The sequence below is a fragment of the Mesocricetus auratus genome, unplaced genomic scaffold (assembly GCF_017639785.1).
Source record: "Mesocricetus auratus isolate SY011 unplaced genomic scaffold, BCM_Maur_2.0 Super-Scaffold_15014, whole genome shotgun sequence".
Taxonomy (NCBI): Eukaryota; Metazoa; Chordata; class Mammalia; order Rodentia; family Cricetidae; genus Mesocricetus; species Mesocricetus auratus.
This window is the reverse complement of record NW_024429186.1, coordinates 11,276,880-11,303,815: the sequence shown is the minus strand read 5'-3', so window position 1 is coordinate 11,303,815 and position 26,936 is coordinate 11,276,880. Positions and strand designations below refer to the sequence as shown.

At 44.3% G+C, this 26,936-nt stretch overlaps 1 protein-coding gene across 2 annotated transcripts in view; it reads right to left on the bottom strand.

Annotated features, from left to right (window-relative positions):
- Nucleotides 1-6,432: 6,432 nt before the first annotated feature.
- Setd3 (SET domain containing 3, actin histidine methyltransferase) overlaps nt 6,433-26,936 on the bottom strand; it is a 64,759-nt gene continuing 44,255 nt past the window's right edge. For both annotated transcript variants that reach the window (XM_040742523.1, XM_040742524.1), the window contains 7 exons: nt 19,073-19,131; nt 18,276-18,390; nt 13,563-13,637; nt 12,450-12,616; nt 11,544-11,629; nt 8,652-8,812; nt 6,433-7,722 (listed from right to left, as the gene is read on the bottom strand). In XM_040742523.1, the coding sequence (XP_040598457.1) occupies nt 7,327-7,722; nt 8,652-8,812; nt 11,544-11,629; nt 12,450-12,616; nt 13,563-13,637; nt 18,276-18,390; nt 19,073-19,131 (1,059 nt within the window). In that variant the 3' untranslated portion in view covers nt 6,433-7,326. The remainder of the gene's footprint in view (nt 7,723-8,651; nt 8,813-11,543; nt 11,630-12,449; nt 12,617-13,562; nt 13,638-18,275; nt 18,391-19,072; nt 19,132-26,936) is intronic.

Genomic DNA, 26,936 nt, shown 5'->3' with positions numbered 1-26,936 from the left:
CACACATGCGGGCGTCTGGCTTTATCTTTGGTTCTGTGTGGGTGACAGTTGGGGTACAAACTATTGTCTGCTCAGCACAGAACACAACACTGATTGTTTTCCCAAAGCAGCAGCAACTATGGCATCAAATCTCCCAGGAGGAGCCAGAAGTCCTCTCCTCGGGGTCTGGATGGGTGAGGAAGGTGCCTGGCCTCAGGAGGTAGAAGGCAAGGTTTCTCCCGGGTTCTCACAGGGCAATATGGCAGCTGTCCTCTTCTCCCACCCGGGGGACACCAACGGAGAAGGGAAACACTGTCCAAGACCTCCCACAGGTCCAAAGGGAAGGTGTCTGCAGGCCGGATCAGGGAGGTTTGATAATGCTCAGGTGGCAGGAGAGGACTCCGTGAACCATCCTTTCTCCTGCCGTGGATCTTCCTTATCCCTTCTGAAGTCCTTCTTGGGTTGTTCATATTGGGCATATGACAGGATAGCTGGCCAGAACTGTGGGATGCTTACTGTTCAGCCTTTGTCCTTAGCCTTTGGGTCACTGTGGTTTGGTGTTGTAGGCCACTACCCTCCAGGAACGACATGACTGCTGCCCTCTTGAACTGTTAGCAGCTGTGATTACCAAAGGGGACCTGCATAAGATTGGGCTAGTTAACTTCCTGCCATGGACTGGAGAGTCAGCAGAGGTTCCAGCCCTCCCACCCCTCCTCAGGATTTAGCAGCAATTAATGGTTGGGGGGGGACGGACGGGATGACAGACGACTCTCATGCCCTGTGCCTCTAATTCCAACTAAACTTGTTGGATAACCAGGTTGGACCTGGATTGAACAGTTTCTTTGGTTTCTAGCTGGTGCCCCATCTGGGGGTGGATGAACACTGGCTCATCTCCCCAGGAAAAGTACACACAATGTGGCTGCATTGCTACTGGCCCACCGGTGGTACTGTGTAAGGGCTGCAGCCTGACTGTGACATTTTCATTCTTAACCCAACTTGTACTTCATTGCTGGTTTGCAGAAATGACTTCTTTTAAAATGTGCAGATTCGATAGCTGAAGGCTGAAGGCTGCGTAACTGAATGGCGAGAACCAAGATGAGTTAACAAGTGCACATACATTCTCCTAGTCACCGCACACACTATTTGGGCTTAATTTTTCTATTTCCCAGGCTTGTAATCTACTTTCCCTCCCATCAGATACACAGCAATTCTATTCTTCCAGGGTCAGCTGCTTCATAATCATCTCCCTGACAGCAGGACTACATCCTTGTTCACTTAATAACTATTTATCATCTGCTATCTTCCCACTTTCAAAAGGGAATAAGTTAAATGCTCCAGAAATTGGAAAAAATTGAAATTTGACCTTTATTAACTGGGTTAATTGTCAAAATCTCTGCTTGTAAAAAAAAATTAATGACCAAAAAGTGTAACTTTTAGAGTTTCAAAGATTAGGTTAATGTCCAAGGAAGTATAAACTTTGACCTTTTTGACACATGTCACGAGCAACAGCCATCCTAATAAATTGCTACCTGTGAGCAATTATGAAGCTCCCCCTGTATCCAATTGGGCCATTTAATTGCTGCAGGAACCCCAGCTTCTTCTAAGACAGCCTGCAGAGCCACTGGATGCTTGTGGGAATTGCTTTTTATGTTTGTTGGAGGGAAATATACTTCCTTGTCCAGTTGCATTTCTAGACTGGGAAACTGTCACCAACAGATTCAAGCTGCAATTGACACAGGCAGCTTGGGCAATAAATAAAACTGGTCACTGAAACCAGGAAGGAAGTCAAGACCATAGATAGAGGGTCAGTCACTCACATGGAACTTTCCATTTCCTGAATTGCCTGTGGAAGGTGTGCTGGTGTGGGCCGTGGTTTGACCATGTGCTGGGCCCCTGAGTGGAACCGAGAGGTGGTTCCCACATGTCACCATCTGGGGATGGACATCTGTGAGCTGGTGCTAGGGAGCCAGCTGGGTCCCACAGGTGGGTGGCGTGGGTGGCTTCAGTCTGAACAACGTCCACGTTGGCCAGTTCCCACTTGTCTGTAACTCTACCTCCAGGGACGCTGGATGGACACCCTGGCCTGGCCTTTGAGAGCATCTGCACATGCGTGGCACACATAAACTCACTCAGGCATACATTTAGCCACATAAAAATTGCTGGTGTAGTGATGCATACCTTTAATCCCAGTAGCTGGGAGGCAAACTCTTGTCTACAGAGTTACAGGCTAGGCAGGACTGAATAGTAAAACCTTCCTCCCCCCAAGCATACTTTAAGAGATGTAGACACATTATTTGTATAGATGAGGGTAAAGTTAAGTTGAGAAAGAATACAGACTCATGAGTATGGTCTGGCAAGCTTCCCATTACTGACTGTAGACTGGAGTAGTCCTTAAAACCTAGTGCAGATGGGATGTTCCCCATGGAACTCTCTCTAGACTGAGGGGTGGGTAAGGTGGCATTCATCTCTATCATCTTCCCTGGCTACATGAAGGTCTTGTCACTCCCTGGTTGGCTCAGCACTTATCAGACACCCCAGTGACTGCAGGGTGATGCCAGTGTCACTGACTACAGTGTATGAAGAACTTGGAATGAGACCAAATGCATAGCTAGTCATCTTCCCACTGGCCAGCAGTGGCAGGGCCTACGTTTGCCACCTGTGCGGCAATGCCTTGACCACCTGCTCTAACACCTGTGAGTGGCAGGTGCTATAGCCACCAGATGCCCACTGGGATCCTGAGGGAGAAACCCCTGGAGGTCATGTCCTCCAATGTCTAACCTGTAGCATGGAGAATGTTTTCTTTGGAGGCCCCTTGTTACTCCTTGGCCCCAGGAATCTGAAAGCCTCCATCCTCGCCAACTTCATGTTCAAGGCATGGAGTCCCCAAGGGGACATCCTGTTGTCTGCCACAAAGTGAAAGTGGAGAGCTCAGTTTCCCAGCTTTGGGAAAATTGAGAACCTGATTTAGGTAGCATGCTGTTCCAAGTTGCTAATGCTGTTAGTATTTCAGTCACCGGCTCCCATGCACCCAACACGTGTGGGGACTCATGGGCCCAGGCTGTGCTCTAGGCTCCTTCCCCTTGGAGCCCAGCCTTGCACAAACGATACAATGGCTTTTAGATAAAGCTCCATCACCTTTGCTAGCAGGGCTGGCAGCTGCAAAGCATCTGGTTTAAATGGGGTGGGGCAGGGGAGAGAGAGGAGGGAAGGAGGCAGAGAGGGAGGAAGGGGGAAGGGAGGGAGGAAGATTGGATCTAAGAGCAGATCGAGAAATAAAGTTCCATTTCCCTTTTGTCCTGAAAAAAGGTAACCTTTTTAAGACACCAGTTCTGGTCCCTTTAAAGTCCAAGAAAAGTTAGGACCAAATCCCTGGCTGTAACCACCCAAGTCTTTCTGGTATCAGCATTGAAATCACTGGATAATATAACACTGGTTATTTCAACAAATACCAGTGACCAGAAAGAAACAAACTTGGTTTTTTTGGGGTTGGGGGGGGAGAAGAGGAAGTTCCCATCATTTACCTTTCAGGACTTGCTTGATAGGATGCTCTGGCACCAGCTGTGGTATTATTTCCAGAACTGTCCAACTGAGGTGCATGAGGCTCTAACTGCTATCTCTTGCTGTGACTTGAGTCCTTGTAACTCCCATCAACATTTAAGATGTGCAAGCTGAGTTCACGGTGACATTAATATGTATAAAATAATGTTTTCAATGTACATGGGGGAGATGACAGCAGCCTCCTGAGCCAAGGTCATGTATTAGAATCCCAGGGCTGATGGGAATTCTCCCCCGCCACCACAGAGACCTGCCCTATCCCAGGATGTGACCAGTGTCTTCAGCTTATGCCATGATCTCTTCAACAGTCCAGGGAGATGTCTGCTGAATCTTACTATATCCCTGGCATTCTCCCAACAACCTCCTATGTCTAGTCTACTTTGTAGTCAAGAAATCCAAGCCTCTTACCAAGGAGTAGGTGCATGTCTGTAATTTTAGCAGTAAGGAGGCTAAGGCAGGAAAATCAGGAGTTTCAGGCTGGCATGAAGAAAACCTTTTTTGGCAAAGGGGGGCATACAGGAGAGGAGAGAGGAAAGGAGAGAGAGGAGAGAGGGAGGCATGGAGAGAGAATGACTATAAATGCCACCCTGGACATCAATACTTGTTCTGGGTCACAGGCAGTGGTGAAGGTGGTGGGTCAGGGATTTTACTTCAGGTCTACCTGACTTCCTAGACTATGGTCCTGCTACAAACTCAAATGCATACAGTCTAGAAAGGCTAGAATCTCAGCAGTCACTGACTCTGTAGTACAAGTGTGTTTAATAGCACCCTAGAAAAGGGACTTTGCATGAGTGACAGGTGGAGAGGGTTCAAGGGTAGGGTCATCAGAGAGGCAGCCACTCTGGGGTGTCCTCCGGGTGCTTTGTGGAGACTTTAAGCAGATCTCAAGACCCACCTATCTATTTCCACCTTTTTACATTGGCTCTGGGGATCCAAATTCAGGTCCACATGCCTTTGCAACAAATAGTATCCACCCAGCTATCTGTCCAGTCCCCCTGGTGTTTGTTTGTTTGTTTGTTTATTTATTTATTTATGGTTTTTTTTCGAGACAGGGTTTCTCTGTATTGTTTTGGAGGCTGTCCTGGAACTCTCTCGGTAGACCAGGCTGGCCTTGAACTCAGAGATCCGCCTGCCTCTGCCTCCGAGTGCTGGGATTAAAGGCGTGCACCACCAACGCCCGGCTGTTTTATTTATTTTTAACTGGAGACAGAGTCTTATGCAGCCCAGAGATCTTCCTTTCTCCATCCCCTGTGGGTTGGATTACAGATGTGTGCTACCACACCCTGTTATGCAATGCAAAGCACTCTGCCTACTGAGCTACATCCCCAGCCCAATTTTCTCATTTTAAGTGAGTATGTAATTCAGCAGCACTGTATACAATGGGAGCCTGGAGGTATTAACATATTGCCCCATCTCTCTTTAAAACATCAGTGCACCTTAGTGGTCCTGTTTTAGAAACTACTGGGAGAAAACAACCAATTGCCAGTCTGTAGGAAAAACTAGGTGTTTTTTTAGGCCAGTGAATTTCATGCTGTTTGCAGGCCAGGAGGTAGTAGCACTTCCAAGACTGGCCTCGACAGCCTCTTGTACAACAGCTCCAGGAAGAAAGAAAACTTCAACAAGATGTGAGAGGAGGACCCACTCTCATGATGTGTAGCAACGAGGGCTCTGCAACACCGCTGAATCCCTTGCCCTCCATTTCTGAAGGAGGAGCCATGAGAGTAGCACTCCGCCTGTGCATAGGTAGGAGACTAGCTGTGGTTCTCCTCCTTAACAGTCCCTGTGGGGAAGCCTCTGCCTCAGGAAAGCAGCACTGCTCAGTAGGCATCCTGCCTTCTGACGTCACACTTGCAGTCACATGGTGGTCCAAGGGCTCACAGAGTTTGTGATGGAGAGTAACTGACTGAACAGACTGTGGGGCCCCAGGAATGGGTGCCACTATGTCTGTCAAAGGTGTTCTGGAGACTGGGGCTGGAATCTTGGCTCTCTCAGCTCTACCTAACTCTAATTGCCCCAGCAAATAGTTTACAATCTACCCCATGCTACAATGCTCTTTTACCTCATGTGGTATGCACAAGGCATTTTTAGCATTAGGCTTGAAAACTTTTAGTATAGTAAAAAACTGTATCTGTGCAAATTAATGCAAAACTTACTGTTTCAGCAGCATAATTAGAAAATTCAAGACATAGAGATGAGTTGCAAGCTCAACGTGGACAGTAAAGTATCTTGCCTTCTCACAACAGGAGCAGGTATTTACAGATGGCCCCTGCCTCACACAGCCATACTAGCATCCAGTGCAACAGACGAGCTTGTCCAGCTGGGATACTGCCCATCTGAACCCAGAGCACAGAACCAATCAAATCATCACTGGAGCCATGTCTTCTCTGAGCAGGAACATGCATGCTATACAACTACCTGTACCTCTACAGCGAATCATTTACACAGCAGTTTTCAAAATGAGCCCTGTCTTTGACAGTTCAGACGTCAGTGATGACATAAAAATGTGTGGTCAAGGAAAACTGGACAGCAATCAGTAGCCTGAAAACTAGATGCTTTTTGGTGACAGATCCCATCCATTCCTCCAGAGGGACACTGCTCCAACCTCTACATCCCCTGAATGCTAACCTTCCTTCTCTTTCCATCCTGTGGCCTGTGATCCCTTGCAGCCTAGGATCCCACTGGAGCACTGCTGGCAGCTTAATCAGGGATGGGGCTGCTGCAGGCCTCTGGGCACCCAGGCACGCTCCCATCAAGTCTCTGTGTCTGTGATGAACCTGCAGCACGGCAACAGTCCCAAATGGTCAGGGAATGTGTGGAGTAGTCTGCATAAAAGCTTGACTCAAAGGCCTGCCCTACTTCCACAGAAAGGGAACAAACAAACAAAACATCAGCCATGTGTTTCTTTTAATAAGGAGTTTTACTCAAAAGGTAGCTTTGAAAATCTCTAGTTTGTGAAAACTGGAAAAGCTAGGGAGCCACCTCAACCTGAACCCACTGCATGAAGCTGTGGAGGCTGTGTCTGCGACAGTCCACTGCCAGCACTGTGTCTGCGACAGTCCACTGCCAGCACTGTGTCTGCGACAGTCCACTGCCAGCACTGGAAGTCGTGCACCTCTCTGAAATCAGAGTGAGCATTTAAAATTAAGGAAGAGGACACGAGTCCTACTTTAATTTAAGGAAAAGGACAAGTTTTTAATACAGCAAAACAGAACACAAAAAAGAGAACAAATCCTTAGAAATCACTAGATATATGTGTGTATTTATATAATTAAGATCATCATCAACATTTTAAGCCATGGAAAATCAGGTTGCCACCTTACCTTTTCTTTTGGTACTGGGGATATTATTTTTAAGGAGAGAAAAAAAGATCTGCCCAGCCCTCACTTGGCTTTCTTCCCACTATCCACTGGATACCTAGAGTCCAAGCCTGGCTCCTCAGCAGGAGGCAGAGCCAGCTTTCACTCTGAAGCAAGGATGGTAGGCCTGCAGAGCACAGCTGATCGCAGGCCTCAGCTCTTCCCGGAAGAGCCCCAAGAGCCTATGACTGCTCTGCATAGTCTCCCAAAGCACCTCCTCCCTCTGTCGCTGCTGACTAGTTTGTTCAGCCCAGAAGCAAGATGGCAATCTTAATCAAAAAGGGAAGCTAGATCTTTAAAATAACTTAAAAATCACTTTTATATAAAGCAGCAAAAACATATTCTCCTCTCTGCGAAAAGAAAAATGTGAACAAGGAACACGGCAATAGTGGGCTGTCCACAACTTCTGCAAAAGTGGATTCCCAATGAGTGCATCTCAGAGCTGCTCCTTGGCTTCGCCCACGCTGTCTGAAGACTCTTTGGTCCCATTAGGGATCACGTTTTCCCCATTGACGAGCCCGTTCTCGGCAGCCTTGGCTTTGCTGACAGTCTCTGTGAGGCTCAGAGACTCCTGCATACCTGCCTCCTCCTCCAGCTTCCTCAGGACCAGAGGGAGCCTAGAGTCACCCACACTGCCCTCCAAGAGTCCCAGGTCACTCTCCTCGTATCTGGGCAGCGGAGCCCTCTCCTCCATGTGTTTGCGGTAGTACTCCCGGTTCATGGCTGCACTCTTTACTGCTTTTTCCAAAATTTCCTTTTCACCCAAGCGCAATTTGATGGCCATTGTGGCACGGATAGACAGGTCAGGGTTTTTCAAGACAATCTTATCTTCCTGGGGGCAGGAGACACCAAATTAATGACAAGAAGTCTAGATCAGCAAAGCAGCAGAGGGCAGTAGGCCAGTCTGAGGGGGTTAAGTGGTGCTAGAAGCTATTCAGATCACCTGGTAACTTGAAGATGTCCATCAAAACTAGTTTGACTTATGAATCTGGTATACTAAGTTGTATCTCTCAAAACAAAGGCCAAGTCAAATGGTTCCAATACAAAATGGAGGGTGTTGCTCACTTTAATAATGTTGACTGGGGCCCTCATGCTGGGCCCAGGGTGCAGGACATACTTAAAAGAGTAAGAGACAAAAGAAGTCTTCCAGCCAGGCCTGGTGCATAGCCTGTGATCCTAATTAGTCAGGAGGCTGAGACTGGATGGTTAGAAGTTTGAGGCTGGGATGGGCTACAGAGTTCAGGGCAGTCTCAGGCTGTCCTGAAAGTACAGAGGTCTGGGGCTTTCTGGGTTTAATCCCCAGTAATGCACCATATGTTGGTGCAAAAGAGAAAAAAAAGAAGGTGAGAGGGGAACAGGGTAGGGGGTGATAAAAATTTTGAAATGAAATACAAATTCATGTTTGTGATATCATATGAATTAAAAACAGTTTTTAAAAGTACTAAGTTTGAATCAGATGGTGGTGGCACATGCCTTTAATCCCAGCACTCAGGAGACAGAGACAAGTATATCTCTGAGTTCTAAGCCAGCCTGACGGACAGAGTGAGTTCCAGGACAGCTAGGGCTACACAGAGAAACCCTATCTGGAAAAACAAAACAAAACAAAAAACTGACTAAATTTGGAAAATGTATCAACAAATCAGCAACGTTATTTAGTATACACATGGTAAACATTGACACTGATACCAAATAAAGAATATCAAACACACATTTTGCTAAGAATCAGAACAAAGCTTGATATTCATTCATTGATCTAATTACCTCAATTGTCGTTTTATACGTTTTTAAAAGAAGTGAGGCTCTATCTTCCAGAAATGTCCACAGTTTGACCTCATTATCCCAGCTGACAGGAAACTCAGAGTTCCCCAGAGTGAAGATCCTGTCAATGGCGCTGTCCCCTAGCAAATGCTCCTTCAATTCCTCTACAAGGAAGAAGACACGGCAGTCAGTCAGGAAGGAGCAGTACAGCCCTCACTTAAACAGCCCCTCTAGCTCTCCACATCACCAGCAGAATCCAGCCTCTTGCAGGCTCTCCAAGCAGAGGCAGAAGTGAGCTCCAGGCCAGGAGGACGAGTGAGGCCTCCCTGAAAGGCAGTGTATAGACTCAGTACGAAAGATGCACCCCACCATCACTCTCCAGAGGGACACTGAGAGGGAGTCTTCAGACAGGTTCACTCCTTCTACCGACATTCCATGCCACATCCCTCACACACAGAACACTTCCTAGACCCCAAGCGATGACCTCAGTCCTGCCAACTGGATCAAAAAGACACGGAGGTGGAGCTGAAGGAATGGTTCGGGGTTAAGAGCACTGGCTATCCTTTCAGTGGTCCCAGGCTCAATTCCCAGTACCCACATGGCAGCCCATAAGCGTCTATACCAACAGTCCCAGGATATACACTGATCTCTTCTCCCTTTGTGGGAGCTGCACCCACATGGTACACAGTCAGATTGAGATGAAAAGAAAATGTCTTAAAGACACTGAGGACAGTCACTATCCTCCCTTTGTGGGAACTGCACCCACAGGTACACAGTCAGATTAAGATGAAAAGAAAATGTCTTAAAGATACTGAGGACAGTCACTATATCCTCCTGGGACCCTCCAAGTGGTAATTATGTACCCCATCTTATAACAAGGAAGCCAAAGATGGGAGGGAACAAGTACATGGACTATAGAAATCTTAGTCAAGGAAAGATGAGCCTCTCTCTCACTCAAGGAATTTAAATTACACATAAACACAACCTCTCAATCACCTTCAAAACTATATGTAGGAAGGAAGAATTCAGCAATGGCTCTGAGCAGTTTATCTCCTGCCCATCCTATTCAGTTCAACAAACACACCCATGCTTCTTATGTAACTGTGAGACAGGATCTCTTTCAGAGCAAAATGCCCTACAGCTGTCACTATTTACAATTCAAATTGAGGAGCTGTGCTGCCAGCAAACCAAACTTTTATTAGTATTATTGGAGTAATTCAAAGAATACGTCAATTGTCTTGACATGACAAATTGTCTTCTGATGACTGAAGAGAAGCTAAAGAACAGCAAGAGACATAAAATGATTTTTTAAAATGCACATTATCTGATGTTAAAAAAAAAAGACTATCCAGTTCTATGGTAAAATTCAGGGTTTTAAATACTTCACTCGTCAGTTTATAACCTTTGTTTAGAGATAAAGATCTTTTAAAAAAACCACTTCCTTAGAAATAGAAAATTCTTTCAGCAATTTCCAAGGCTAAGTCACTGCTGTGACCCCTCCCAGCCCCTAGCTCACATTGTAGTGCAGGAGGGAGAGACTGTGCTCTTCTCTCCAGCACATGTCATAGAAGCTGGCCAGACACAGCTCACATGACTGCAGAAAAACATGCAAAGCAGCCGCTGACCTGACCCTAGACAACAAACCAGGCATCCCTCCTTCCTCAGAGGCTCCCAGGCCACTCCTCTTCCCAAGGCAGCCTGAGTCTGGCCTTCCTGAGGACATTCACACCTTTCTTTCTCCCTTCCTTCCCCATATGGATTCTATGACCTGCACATCAGCAGGGGCATGGAGGTGTCTGGGGCATGGACTCTGGAAGTAAGCCATGGCTGTTCTTTACTAGCTTAAGATCCCATCCTCTTTGAACTGGAGGCTGCATCCATGCAACAGCACTGTTGGGCATTCTGCACTGCATAAGCTGCAGGACTACACACACACACACACACACACACACACACACACACACACTCACTCACCCCAACACACACTCACACACACCCCAACACACACACCCCAACACACACTCACACACACAGACACACACAGACACACACACCCCAACACACACTCACACACACAGACACACACAGACTCTCTCACACACACACACACACACACACACACACACACACACACACACACACACACACACACACACCCTGGCTTGTGTTCACAGAAGCTCCTGCATGAGTGGCAGGGAAGCTGTGGAAGGTGCCTGCTCTGTAGAGACAGCTACCCTGTCTCACTCTGGTTCTGCAAAGGGTCTATATTGCCTACCTGCATTCTAGGACTAAGTTCCTGTACATTCAGCTCCCTGTCAAGCCCTGAACCACAAGAGAGGGGGGATGAGACAGTAAGGAACAGCCACTTCTCTGTGGCCAAGATGGACTGCTCTAGCCAGCTGCACTTTCCCTAATGCTCAGGCACTATTGTTCTAGGAAAACACTTGTCTGTTCAGTCAGTCAGTCACTTATTCTCCAGCCAGGCCATGCTGCACAGGATTGAAGGTAGTTTAATACATCAGTCCCATCCCTTACAAATGAAACCTCAGGACCAGTGCTGGAGCACAGTGTAGGATGGAGAACAGAAGCACAGCAAGCTCTGATGATTTGTTCTGAGCTAATATAAAAACGGGTGAGCAATGCATGGACTTCATCCTTCCTGGCTGTGGCTAGGAACATTCTGTCTAACACAGCGGCTGTCTGCAGTTTTATTTACCCTCTCCAGATATCTGGACTCCACCATCCCAGTGTACAACAGATTAGTTCTTTCTGCAATATTGCCAGCTTCCCTCTACCAAAAAGTCCTTCCCATTTCAAGAATTTATCTCTAATCTGATCCCTCGTGCTTTACATTTTCACAATTAAAGAATTTTTTTCATCTGAAATAACTTTTACCTTCAGTCATGCAGAATACTCGGAGAAAAGCCAGAAGCTGGGCAGAGATGGGCGGCTCAGTAAAATGCAATGCAAAAACACTGGATCTGAAAAAAGCAAAATCTGAGGTCAGCCCCACAGCTCCTTCAGAGGAAGGTGCCCGATCCACAAACAAGCGGTGGTCCTCACTACATGAAGACAGACACTTGAAAAGTGTGAAGCAGGTGGGTGGAGAGGCCCTGCTAGGCACTGGCGGTCCCTTCCAGCATCCCTGATGCCTAATGGCCTTACTCTCAAGCCACATGCTCATGGTGAGAGAATTGAACACACCCACAGTCCTTAAGACACATTAACAATAATTCATGTTGAGCTCACACTTTATCATTAATCAAATATTGACAAGTTCAATAAAATAAGTTCAGATAATCCATTTTCATTAAGATTGGTTCCTCTATTCCCTGGAGGACTAATAAATCATAATTCTCACCTCCTTTACCATTTCACACCACAAATGCAGGAAAAATTTAAAGAATCTAACCAGAAATTCATGGAATCACTGAGGATCATGGCTTCATTACAGAAACTAATGGTGGCAAAGAATTAAATAAAACAAATTGATCCAGGTCATTAGCCTTTTCAAGGTGAAAGACATTAATGATACTAGAGCACTTATTTAACTTAACGAGGACTGCAGGCCGTAGCCCCCGGAACTGGCTGTGAACGCTGCTAGCGACACAATTATTTCTATCTGGAAGCGCTGGTAAATCACCACACATCTCCAAGGTCTAAATTTGCTGTGTAACAGGGATAAAGGGATTAAGGCACAGTACTGTGGAGAAGTTTTATTAACACACCAATTAAACACTATGCAATGGAAATACTGCATGTACCACAGGAAAGAGCCAACCCATGTCTTTATCTACTTACGTTGGGATGCCGGCACGAGCCAAGACCTCAGCCTTCATGGCGTAGAGCCTGTCACTTTTACTTACTCCAAGCTTTATTTTCACTCTGTCGTGTGAATTATTGTCAAAGAAAAACCCACTGTGGATCACAAATTCTGCATTTGACCGAGTGCCATAAAAAATGTAAATCTGAAAAGAAAAAAAATAGGAGGACATAAAACAAACTTAGTATGTCTTCTTAAAACAGAGCAAAGCAAAGGCTTAGTCCTCATATGCTAATGCTTACATCAGGAGACAGATTGCTAACCACATATCCACTTGGTATAGCATGATGCGTGGAAGGTAAGGTGTGTAATCCTCCTAACTTCCCAAACTATCGAAGGAGAGTGAAGCCAAGCACGTATGTCTACTACTGCTACTAGGCAGTGGGAGAGGGGAGCATATGAAGATACTGACCCAGGACTGCTAAGTCTCTCATCCAACCCCAGCCAGTCAGCCACCTCTTACATTGCTCTTTAGAATGTGACATGTCTTCCTTTCCTTCTGAAACAGGGGAACATTCTAGAAGAGGCATTTAAATTAACTCCTGTCAGAAATCCACATCCACAGCCTGTGCACTTTCAGACTAGCAGAGGTTTGTGGACTTTTCTGAAGAGCAGATCAAATGGGAGGCAGTGTCTGTCCCTATATTGGTTTTCTATTGAGTGCTGGGTTGTGAAACTGATAAATAGAGATTTATATAGATGTATATTTCAAAATTATTGGGAAACTTACCTGTGCCTCCATCCAAATTATTAGATAAAAATGTACATATCACAGTGGAAGTACAAGAGGACAGGGATGGCTGTTCTAATTCCCCTAGGTCTTAATTACTTAAATGCAGCTTCTGAAACAAAACATTTGTTTCAGTATTGTAAGACAAGATCTATTTGGGCTAACAGCGTCACAACTGTACAAAGAGCTACACTGTTTTCCTTTGGACAGAAGTATAATTCAAAGCATCTTTTTGTCTCAGGTTTGGTCAGAAAACACTGCTGAAGATCAATGTCCCAGCTCCTCCCTATGCCTCGTCCCTCTTAGGATGACCAAAGCCCACAGGTCGGCTCACAGTTAGTGACATAGCGCTGAAACCTACCTGATCTCCAGCCTGAAAGTCCTGTAGGGCTACACACTCACAGCGGTCATCTTCCAGGTTATAACCAGTGGTGATCTAGGCCGGAGAGAAAGACAGGGTGATGAAGCAAGCACCCTTCAGGACAAAGGTGTCTAGAGTGCTGACAGGGGCAACAGAGACTTTCAGGGCTCCAGCCAAAAGCTGGTGAGGATGTCAGTCACTGCCATGAACAACAAAGACTGTACAGGAAACTGCAGATCTGAAGTAAATCTCTCTTGGGAACAGACATGGTGCATCACGTCTAGGTCTCCACCCAACCTGGGATGCCTGTATTTACTTAGACGTGTAACTTTTACGTAACTTTTGTAGTGAGAAATCAAGGTGGGGCAGGGTCTAGTCCAGTGGTAGAGCACCACACAAGGCCTGGGGTTTCCCTGCACAGGAGTCAGGAGGACAAGAAAAGGAGCTGCTCCTACATTACAGACTCATTTTGTTCTATAATGACAAAGTCACCTAAAACTTTCAGCTAAGCAAAAGCAAACAGTCATTATTTCCTCTTTCTGCTAAGAGATATATAAACGAGTGTTTCTAAGCCCATATGGTACACACAGTACAGAAAAGTCTCCTGTCCTGACGCCAGCCCACATCTTCTCCAGGCATACCTTTCTTGGCAAGGGCCTCTGCATGCTATACACAGAGGTGACCACTCTTAACAACCCAGGAACTCTTAGATACCCTCTGAATCTTTTTTATTCAGTTTCCCTGGTGACTACAGCTCCTCACCCTTGCTTTACCAGCATCTGCAAAGCCTACTACGGTTCTTCTGCTGACCACCAAGTTCCAGGAGGCCTCAGAACATGGTGTTCTCTGTCATACAGGCCCCTGTCCTGATCCCTCTTGAATGGAGCTACCTGTAAGTCCTGCTCTGTTCTGAGACTGAGAAACCAGTCTTCTTTTTGGAGTGTCTTCCCCACTTCCCCTCCTCTCATCTCCCTCTCTAGCTGTCACCACATATATCTGCACACTTGCCTCCCCCACCCTCCAGACCAGGAGTGTCCTTTAAATCAGAGTCCCCAGTGCTTGATGGACAGTCCCTAACACCTGACAGTGACTTTGAAAGGACTGTCTTGAGGCACAAACTCCCAGAAGAGGGACAAGGGCCCAGACTGATGGCCCACCCATTCCTGAACACTTCCAGCCTTCTAGACTGTAAACTTGATGGGCTCCTTTTGGTCACACTCACTCCATTCTGGAGATTCAAGTAGACTTAAGTAGCACGATAGGAGGAAGAGTATGACACAATCACTCGCTCAAACATACGGAGGACGTGATCATTTCAGTGTTTTTTTCAGTTTCCTCCTAGTACGCATCTATTACTGCACTGTGTATGAAAAAGGAAAGAAGTAAGGCATACTTGTTGATTCAACTTGGAAAAGACAGTAGAAAAACTGAAGAAACAGATCACAGTTGTGTCTGTGTGTCCTGCTGTTTTTTCCTAGGCCAGAGCATGTATGCTGGTGAATTCAAAGCACAGAACACTAGGATTTGACAGAAACACACACACACACACACCACCACCGCAGCATGCAGCAGTGGATAAGGAGAGGAGGAAGAGGAGGAAGAGGAGGAAGAGGAGGAGGAGGAAGAAGAAGAAGAAGAAGAAGAAGAAGAAGAAGAAGAAGAAGAAGAAGAAGACGATGACGACGAAATGGGAAAAAGAAAGACAGAAAAGGAAAGAGAGAGAGAGAGAAAGAAAGAAAGAAAGAAAGAAAGAAAGAAAGAAAGAAAGAAAGAAAGAAAGAAAGAAAGAAAGGGAAAGAATCACCTGCCTTAATGGACCTCCCAAAATAACATGTGGAAGCCAGCTGTGGAGAAGTACCACCTGTAATCCCAGCACTCAGAGACAACGGAGCTCAAGGTCATGGCTACAGAGCAAGTCCAAGACTAGTTCAGGCTACAAAAGACTTCATTAAAAAGGGGGATGGCTATAATGTACAGGCAATGCAGGAAATACAAAGAGGACAAGAGAGAGACCTATGTGACAGAAGTGATACTCAGGGTGGCCTCACTTGACAATAACTTTGAGTCTCATTGGCATCTGAGGAACAAGTGTTCTGGGCAGGAGCAGCAGCAAGCACATAGTCCCTGAGGTGGGTTGTAGTGGGTTAGGGACAGCAAGAAGCCAGAGGCAGGAGAGGCCTGTACGTGTTTATGGAAGCTGGGCTTCTGCTCTAAGCTTGCCGTCTAAACATCTTCAAGAGCTAACCAGGAGTGCCCTCAAAGACTTCCCCACAATGACTGACAGTCCTATGTATACACTCACCACAGCACATAGCATGTCCTGTAAACCACTGAGAGAATCCCACTCGGGTAACTGAATGATTTCAAGAGAGGCATTCAGACAATTCTGCTAATTTTAGGCAGAGAAGCAAGATTTAAAGATAGACATTTCCAAGAGGGAAATGGCTCAGTGAGAAAAGCCTGCTGTATAAGGGTAAGAATCTACACTAAATAAACAGCATCCACACTAAATAAACAGACAAACCCAAGCATAGTGGTATGTATCTTTAACATCATGTGTGTGTGTAGGGGGGGGGGTGCCAGGCAAACCCCATAGACAATCTAGTGAAAGCAGTGAGCTTCAGGCTTAATGGGGGAGACCTGTCTCAAAAACACAAGGTAAAGAACTCTAGAGGAAGCCTCCATGCACACACACTGACAAACCTGTGTACCATGTGCCTTTGGGAGAGCACAGACACACAGGACATACTTTCTACAGCTTAGGGCTGGGCCTTGTGACCTCTTAAAATCTGCTTCTCCAGGTGGCAAAGGACTTCACTCTCATTCTCCAAAATCCTAGGTAGCACTGCTCCTGCCTTCCACCGTGCTGCCGCAGAGTGTCCCTAGGGTTCAGGACCTCTGTTAAAAGCAGACAGCACATGTGGGCGTACCTTCCTCCTGAGCTCCCTGTGAGAGCCCAACATCCTAACAATACAGGGAGAGTCAGCACAGACAAAGAGGGAATAAAAGTCTCTGCTTGGAAAGACAAGCCTTGAGTTCAAGCACTTCATTGTAAAAGAAGTTAACTAGTCACACATGTGATACACAGCTTTACATTTGAAAACTCCATTCCTTAAACCTTGCCACACTCCATGTTCCATGAAACCTTATGACAAGGGAAACATATCAACAAAGGTGTGGAGTTAGGGGTGTGGGGCAAGGAAAACATATTGGCTTAACAAACCTCCTGAGAGGCCCAGAGAACCATGGTAGATCACAGCTACACAAATTACGTTAGAGAAGATATGTCAAGAGCTGTCTGTTGGTCTGCCTTTGAGATAAACTCAAGTGCACAGCTTTATCATACGGCAGGGAAGGAACACCAAGGTCCAAACTCAGCTCACCTATGAGCATGTTAAGTGGCGCCAACAGTCAAAGGACAGGAGAGCAGAGCCCTGAGCTGCAGCAACCTTCCGGGCCGCTAGCGACCCAGAGTGGCTGCAGGGAAGGGTGGCTGACTTACTAGAGATGTCTGTGTGGTTAACTCTTTTCCATTTGTTAACACTGGAAATGAAAATAAACTTTAATGACCAACTGAGTTTGGGAAAGGGTGATCTGGTCCACATAAAGAGGGGAAAAAGAAAACACAGGGTCAGATATTTAAAGCTACTTGAATTTTTTTTTAATTTCAAGCTTATCATCAGTTTAAAAATATCTCTAAAGGAGAAAAAAGAAGACAAAGAATGTAAAATTATATTCATTAATGAAAATGTAAAACATGCTACTATTTCTTAGTCCTGTTAATTAAATTAAGCATATCTAAATTAAGACAAAATGTGATTATGAAAGTGAAATTTGTCCTTGCTACAATTTAAATATTGTTAAGATCTGAAAGACTACCAGAATTAGCAGGACAGTCTGCCTTGAGTGCTTGGCGCACAGCGCATGTGCTCTGGCCGCTGTATAGATGTGAAATAATCATTTTCAGCATTTCTTTAATCTATTTATAATATGGCTAATAATAACAGAGCAAGCTGGCACTGAGAAGCAGGAATCAAACCCAACTCACCCTGCAGACTAGCAGTGCTGAAGACTTCAGAATGATCTGGATTTTGTCACCCCTCTAAATGTGAGGACCAGGAAGCCTTCAGCACAGACAAAGCTTCAGCCCCATAGTGCCGAGACCCCAGGAATGTGGAGGAACAGGACCTACCCTCCTTCACAGAGCAGCTACCAGAAGACCTTCCTCTCTTCGCTCTCAAGACCTCACTTGTGCCTAGAACCTAGCACACTAACCTCCCTGCACATGGGCCCTGGGCAAAACAGGTAAATCAGAGGGTGAGGAACAGAGCGGAACAAGGGGCGAAGAAGAGTCAGCATAGGAAAAGAAGAAAGCGCCAGAAGAGAGGAAGCAGAAAGATGAAAAGTCTCCCTCAATAAACCCGTAAGAGAACAAAAAGGAAAGTGTTTATTCAGTTTTTGATCCAATAAGACAAGAAAATGAACGTGAGAGCTAGGACTGGGATTTGGAACACACAGTGCAGTCGCCATAGTTTCCCCAATGGCCTAAGACTAGTGTTCTCTGTTTGCAGTGTGAAGAGGACACCCAGCTTCTACCAGAGGGAGACAGGAAGCAGCAGGGTTTGCTTCTGCTTGTCCTTCTGGTGGGAGCTGGTGAAGGGAAACAGGAAGCAAGCTCAGCAGCCTCCAGACTCAACCCCAGGGGGTCTTTACCAGGCCATTGGTATGATTGCACATGTCCCATAAAGGAATCAGGGCCAAGGTCACCCGGGAGCCATCCTCTGTGGGAATTTGGTTTTGTCGTGTCATAACTGAAGAGACCGCCCACCTGTGACAAAACAAAAGAAGAGAATTAAGAGTAAGACATCTAGAGTCACCCGCAGGAGAGTGCAGCAACCAGAAAGTGAGGACTATGGGCTGGCTCCCAGTTTTCAGTCTTTTTGGTGCCCTTTAGAACTACATCCAGGACTGAAGGAAGGAGGGGCAGGACATGAAGCCCAGGCAAGGAAGACTGCTAAAAGGAAGCAGGAGCAGCAGGGTCTCAGCCCTTAGCAGTGACAACATCCCTAAAGCCAGCTCCCTTCTCTCCCAGATGCTGGCTCTACCCTGCTTTAAGCCTCACTGACAAGTAGGTGCTGCCTGTCCTCTCTAAGGTGTGTGTGAGATGTAGGACACGACACTTTTATTACTTTATATAGTGCATTAACTTTTGTTCAGAAAGAATCCCCTCTTCACACCAATGTAAGCTACTCAAAAGAGGAAGCTCCTTTAGCAACACTTAGCACGAATGTTAAACTCAGACATCCTTTGGCTACTTCAACCAAGCCACTAGCACTACAAGTTCACGGCAGTTTCTGAGTGACTGTCAAAGCGCCAGTGTTTATCCAAGCTGCTCACTGTGACTCTGGGACCGCTCTAGTGGCTGCAGCAGGTTACTTGCTGATAGCCTCCCCCTCCAGATCCTGCACTTCCTCAGAAACCACCCTCAACACAGTGCCCTTTACACCAACCTGTAGTCCTCGTAAGTGAAAGAATCCTTCAAGGGCAGTTTGTTGGCATGAGGATGGGTCTGGGAACGAGTGGTTTTAGGAAGCAGAGGTGAAAAGAGAAAAAAGGAAAACAGCAATCAGTCAACAGAATTCCATTATTTAGCTGCTAACAGATCCTAACAAGAGCCAAATGAAGCAGGAGGCGTCCAGCAGCGCGACTGAGGGATCAGCCTGCTATTGTGCCCTCATACATCACTGTCAACTTAATTTGTTGTGCCCAGCAGCCGCCATAAATCTGCTCCTTCATACTTCGATCCCCAAACCCACAGACACCACACACAACACAGTTGAAGGTGGCCTCCTTCACAAAGCAGGCACACCCACGGCTGTGAGCATCAGCTCTGGAGGGAGAAGCAGAGCCTGCAAAGCCAGGCGTGGGGGCTTGCCTATCCTGGGTCTCACGCCCTATGACCAGCTTTTAATCACTTTGTATGTCACAAAAAGCAGCACTTACAAGTCTTATAGTGTGCTGGAAATTACTACACACTCTAACTTCTATCACTTGATGACAATCGACTTACGTGTAAATGAATTATTTACACAGTAAATGTGAATCAAACGCAGGAAACCAAGCAAAGTCTCCTGAGAATGAAGTGAATCTTTACAAGTAAGATGAAGATGAAACAGACCAGCATTATTTTAAGTGATTCTTCTTTCTAGACAAAAACAACATTTAATAAAATATCCAAAACTTCATACACAGGTGAAAATCTTAATAGTTTCATATTTCCTCTTCACAAGTCCCTCTTCTTTAGACCTTTGAGCACTTAAGACTGTCTCGATTAAGAAGTTAAAGGCTGTAACAGTGTGATTTTTATTGTTATTTTCAATTACAGTCTGATAGACAGATTGCAGCAAGTGATCAGATGAACAAATGGTTGCTTCTGAGCTAGAGACAAGACTGTGCTGAGCCGATCCTTGTGCCTGTTACCGTGGCTCTCTCTGTGAGACACAGTTTTGACTCCAGGTCCTGGCACCACAAGTGTACTGTAATTCATCAGCGCTCCCTGTAATGTGCTTGCTGGCACTGTGTGCAGGGCAGCAGAGGATGAGGTAAAAGTGGCTCAAACCGTTAATCAATTAGAAAACGAAAGCTTTTGCTCAGTGCACAATCTTAGGCAAAGTATATACTACAAAAGGCGACCAATTGGGTGTTAGCTCCCAGGTGCCATTTTAACCCTTTGGAAGACAAGTCAAAATGTAGAAATATATTCACATAACCTTTAAAATGCCTGCTGGGCCAGCTGTAGTGGTACACACCTATAAGCAGAAGCTTGTGAGGCTAAGGTGGGAGGACCAAGAGTTTGAAAGTTGCCTGAGCTACAGCTAGAACTCAACATAAACATAACGAGATACAATGAATATTTATAGTAACAATGTTAAATTAAATGAGAGACTTTACTACAACATACAAATAGTACATGCCATGGCATTCCCATCTGACTCAGAGAATGCTGTTCCTGGGAAGGTCAGTAAGAGGACACGGCTATTCCAGAGCCTGGAGACTGACAAGAAGTGTCTGCCGTGCTCTGAGGGGCAAGAAGCATGTTTTCCTCTTAATCATTATATTTAGCCAAGCCAGAGCCCAGGTTTTCCTTTAACATACAAATCAGCATAAGACCTTCTATCCTCTCAAAACTAACCTGGTAAGAATTAACAGAAAAACTTCAAAATAGTAAACAAAAAGAATCCTATTGATAAAATTTCCTTTCTCTTGTAATGAAATGAAATCTCATAGTATTGTATTATTGAGAACTTTGCACACCCAAGATGTCTCTTTTCAAAGTCTAAAAGATGGGGAAATGTTATTTTTAAAAAAATATTTTAATTCAGCTGGGTGGTGGTAGTGCATGCCTTTAATCCCAGCACTCAGGCAGATCTCTGTAAGTTCAAGGCCAGCCTGGTCTATAGAGCTAGTCCCAGGACAGCCAAAGCTGTTACAGAGAAACCCTGTCTTGGAAAAAAAATATATATATATATATATTAATTCACTTCAACTATGGCATTTACTACAGCCTTCTGGAAGTTGGTAAATTCCTATGTGAAATCTCATGAATACTCAAATTTTAACACCTTCTCCCTCAAAAGTCTGATATTAAGTAGAAAAAAAGATGACAATGACAATTTTCAGTTTTCAAAAGGACTTGGAGATTCTACCAACAGCTAAGTATCTTTGGTCAGCCTCAGAGTCCTCAGGAACATGGGTGACCACTTCAGGGCCGAGCCGTGGAAGGTTAATGCCAATGTGCTCTTTCCAATAATTTACATATACCCTACATGACCTAATAGTCCTGATAAAATCATTGCAAATAAAACCTCATTAAAAATGTGTAAGTACATTCTCAGGTAGAAGTTGACTATTCTTTATAACATTTTGAGAAGCCATTAGAAGTAGTTGTTCTCAAAAACCAGGGTGTCTAGTACACAAGATTCTAGTATAAAAGCCAGTAAAAGTGACACATGAACTTAACAGTTAGATTGGAGCAAAATGTAGCACTGAGGCGGAGAGTGGCTTCTTCCTTGGCTGGGCTCTCACTACCATGACACCAGCGCCATCTATTGGCAGCATGGAAGAGAGTGCATACAAACACTCTGGTAGTCTGCAGGGTTTTCAGTTTCATTCGAATAAATCATGTTGCTTAAAAAATAATAAAAATTATAATAAAAACAAGAAAACTCATGTCTTTCATATAATTATGTTTATATATTACTCTTCAAGGATCTGGAGGTATTCAATATAAAAAATAATTCATCTATTTCTAATTTAATATTTAATGTTGGAAATAAATGGCTTCCTTATTTTGAAAAAAAAAAAGACAAATGTTGATTCCAAACAATGTTCATTTAATACCTAGACAGAGTATTTTTTGATCAATCACTTTCGCTGTTGCCTAAAGTTAATTTGAAGTGAACTGAGAGCTTCTAAATGTCCTCACATGAACATATCAAACTCCTAGCACATGGCAAGAATACTCTGCTCCCTCTGGGGTAAACAAGCAGAAGCTTTCTCAGCATTTTAAAGATCACCCAGCTAATCCAAACAGGAACTTCACTCTTGGTGGCCAAATGATTTTAGTGGCTATAGTTTCCCAGACAAAGATCTATGTTAGCTGGGGTACAGGGTATCCTCAAACAGACACAAGAAGCAGGCCTCAAAGGCAGGGGTCCACAGGAGCCAGCCAGGAGCCCTGATGACTCACTCACTGCTCTGAAACTAGACACAGGTTTTCTTCCAAATCACAAGTAAATGGTTTTCAGTTCTTGAGCATAACAAATACTTAAGGTTGGGGAAACAAACATCTACCACTGCTCTTGACATCAGATGGGGAGCATGACAGGCTTACTTTCCAAAACCAGGGATGTTGACACACACCTTCAGTCCCAGCTTCCTGGGAACTGGAGGCCAACCTGGACTATGGAGAAACCCTACCTCAAAAATAAGTGAAAATAAAAAGGATTCTAGAATCTGTACGCAAAGCCAGGTAGGCAACCCTCTAAAGCACTGTCTCACTGCCTTTTCCATCCAAAGGAGGTATCTTCCTTAGAAACAGCAATATTGTGCCTAGTACAAAATAATCACTATGTTTGGGAAAGATTAATATCTAAAATTGTTTGTTTGGCTTCAATAAAAAGGAGCAATATTGTTAAATATGTAAGTATGACATTTTGAAGAATTTACCATATTGCATGGGTCTGGTCGCGGTGCTTAAGGAAATTAAAAACCACTACAGTCAGCATAGTTGATCCTTATTAAAGCTCTGTCATGAACTATCACTCACATAAAACAAAAATAAACCAAGAAGAAATTTAAATAAAATCTATGGATTATAAGTGTTTGAAGATGGAAAAATGAATGATATTCTGGCTTTTAAAATTGATTTAGCATGCAGCTTCTCTTTATAGTCCCTTGATAAAAATGAAATCTCCCTAACAAACACTTAATAAAACCTGTCAATATCTCTGAAAAGAAAAATGACACAAATGCATTAAGTATTAAATACCCTTGGAAAAAGTCACATATTCCATGAATTTTTGATGTACTATCTTGACATTAATGTAAAACCTTGATATTTATAATTGACAGATATTTAATAAAGTATAAAAGAAGATGGCTGCTTTGCAGCATGCAAATTCCTCAGGCTGATCAGAGAGGAAAGATACAGGGTGCACTTACATTAAATAAACAGTTACTGTGCGTCACACAAATCAGCTGCAGTCTTATTTTAAGCTCTTACAACAAACCTCTGTGAAGAACCAAAACAAGCATACTCCATTATTATGTGGACCCCTAATCCAGAAACATTTAGTATAGGAAGCAGCTTCGAAACATTAATAGTTGTGCACAGGAACAAAGTGCATTTGAATTAAGGGTGGCTTTGTGTTTAACACTAGGAAATAAGCAGTTGTAAACATTTTAAAATGCACTTACATGAATATGGCTAGGTATTTCCTAAACAATTCTCAAATGAAACAAATTTAACCTAAAGAAAGGCCAAAAAACACCGAGGAGAAAGAAAGATTCCAACACTAAGGGACTAGAACATGAATCTTCCAAAACCCACCATCCCTTCCCTGGGGTCGTTCTTATGCCAGGACTGCTATGTTTCAGTAGTTATTTCAGAGAGATATTCAAATATGCTAAAAGGGAAGTCGGTCAGTCTATAAAAATGATTCCTAAATATCGTATTTTAAAGACTTTACAACTGTTGCAATGCATAATCAATCTCAAAATACACATGGTAGTCCAGAAACTGCTCTTTTCAACAGCTATGAGAATGCATTTTATAACTTGCATCTAAGCGTGTTCTGATAATACTGTGTAATTAAATTGATATGATTAAAATACATTATGTTTGCATGCCTTAAACATATATTAAAGGGACAACTGGATTCATCTACCAAAGACAGACACACCTAACTCCCAAGATGGCCCCATTTCTCTTATTGCTACTAGGATGCTACCATATACAGAACTTCACATCTATTCTTGGGGTGGACACAGTCATGTTTGCTTCACAACTGAATGCTCCTCTTCAGGGATTTGACAGAACATCACCTGATGTAACACTCACAGGTAACCTCAGCAAATCAAGCAAGCAAAAACAGAAGCAACAGACAGCCCTGTCGGCCAGGTCCTGCAGGCCAGGATGGGGCCCTTTTCTCTTCAAGACAATACCAAAGAAGGAAGAGAGACTTCCCTGGAAAGAGGCAGAATAAAGGAGAGATGCAAGATGGGAACACAAGGGAGGGCAGACAGTGGCCATGACATTAAGTGACCAAGGCAAGATGGAAACAGCACGCATGCAGGACAGCACATTTCTGGGAGCCAATGGCCCTTTTTCTTGTACTTTACTTTCTAAGTGGATACAGCACAGCTTAACAGAAGAACAAATTATAAAATATCTATTGAATCTACAACTTAGTTTTGATGGCCATAAATCAGAATCAAAGTATGGTTCATATATTCAGTTCTTGAAGGAAAAATCAATTTTTAAGACCTTTATTTTTAAATACAGATTACATTCAATTCTTAGGGGAATTTTTTCATCATAAAGTTCTTCAAACTCACTCAATATAATCAAATAAAAATTTAACTACATCGATACACATCTAATCGAGACCTCCTGCTTTTCACTCCTTTATAGTTTTCCTATATATAACCTTAAAATGACAATAGAATAACACTATTGTTCATTATATTTAAAAATATTTTAGATGACTGATCTATGATCTACATGCAATTTAAATTTAATTGAAATTTGCTAAAACATTACAAAAAATATATACCTGCAGTGTATATTAGTTAACATGTATATATACCAAAGGACAATCAACCTACACCAAACTGGGTCCAAATCAACCACATGTGGACTGTCAATCATGTACTTACTCAAATATTTACTGACTCAGAAAGAAAAGACCTGAAGACAAGTAAACAGTAGACATTATTTATCGGGGGCGGGGGGGGACTTTAAAAAGAAAGAAACTGATGCACCAACAAATTTTGAGTGCCTTTGAGGGGAGAGGAAGACACAAAACTTAACATCCTCAGAGGGTTACTATCCAGGAAAGCCAGAGGAAGGTCAAATAAGACAACGTATGTATGAGAGGACACAGTTCATCCCCACTGCAGGGCCACACTCACAACCTCCCAGGTCCCTAGAGCCTTGTACTCTAAGGCATTTCCTTTCCCTACCAGTAAGCTAGTGAAGCAGAGATATGTCTCCAGCCACCAGCAGCAAGTCCCCAGGGCCTTCAAAGAATCTCAGAGACATCTTTCCCTCCATGAAGGTAAGCCTTCTTCCAAGTGAGGACAGCTGTGACACAAGCACCAGAGAAATGTGAACCTGTGTAGGCCTGGACATCAGGCAAGAACATGCTAAGTGACAACTTTCCAAAACAACACCACTTCAAGTACCCAGGGGAGCACTCCCAGGAAGCCTGACTTTGTACACACAGAGACACAAGCACACAGCACACACACACACACACACACACACACACACGCACGCACACGCACACACACACTCACACAGAAGCATATATGCACACAAACACATACAAACACAGGCACACACAGACAGACACACAGACAGCTTCTAGAAACATGCCTGTCCCTCCCTCCTTCCTTCTGCCTTTCGTTTCTCAGTAGAGTCTGTCCCTGGGCAGCAGAGACCCTCGTCAATCCTGTTCAACTGTCTCTGAACACATCTCTATCTAAAGAGTACAGCAAGGGGCAAGAAAAGACAAGTTGTCAGCCTGCCCTGTGCACACACAACTGCTCACTCCAGCTATGCAGCACTCATCTGGGAAGATTAGCTGAGGAAACTGCTGTGCCATCTCAGAGCTCCTATCCAATCATCTGAAGGGAATCTACATTTTTAAGCTTACCTTTACACTCCTGTCAGACATCTCTGCTGACTGACTCAGACACAATCAAGCCATGTCCTTGGTCTCCATCAAAAGGCCAACCTTTACTCAGAAGCAGCAGAGACTTCAAATGCCTCACTCTCAACATAAGCAACTACAACAAAAACACCCCCACAGACAAAAGAAGAAATTATCAGAGGAGCAAAGCAACTGTTTTATGTCTAGTGGCACATGGTGGCACATTTCTTTAATCCCAGCACTCAGGAAGTAGAGACAGGTGGATCTCTGCAAGTTCAAAGCTAGCCTGGTTTACAGAGTGAGTTCCAGATCAGCCAGGTATACTAGGTGATATCCTGATTCAAAAACAACAAAGGAACAAACAAACAAACAAACAAACAAAAAAGGCAGGACTATAATTATTTCAGCTTCACAATATATTGTTTTGTTTTTCATTGTCTAAGCTGGTGGGCAGCATGTGACCAGGGTCAGGAGTGCACACTTGGAGTCACTTTCTTTACAAGGTGGCTGGCATACAGAGTAAACCTCTAACTCTTGCCCTGGGAAAAGAACAGCCTAACTAGAGCACTGTGTCTCCAGAACAGGAGGACAAATAAGGACTGCCATCACTGAGCAGGTGATGACAAGGACTGCACCTGTGTATATCCGATCACCAAATACATCCAAAATAGCTATCAGCGGCTGCCTCATTCTACTGTCAAGGAAACTGAGGGACAGTTAATAACGATGAGGCTGGAACAACAACCCACATGGGAGTGGTCAGCGCTTACTGATACATAAAATCACTCCCTACACACTCCTTTCTTACATGTTTTAAACATAGAGGTCATATATACAATTCATTTTCTGGTGCTTTCTTACAGAATTATGCCACACTGGCATTTCAACCACTTCTAATATTCCATTATCTACAATTTCTATCAGTTTCATAATAAAT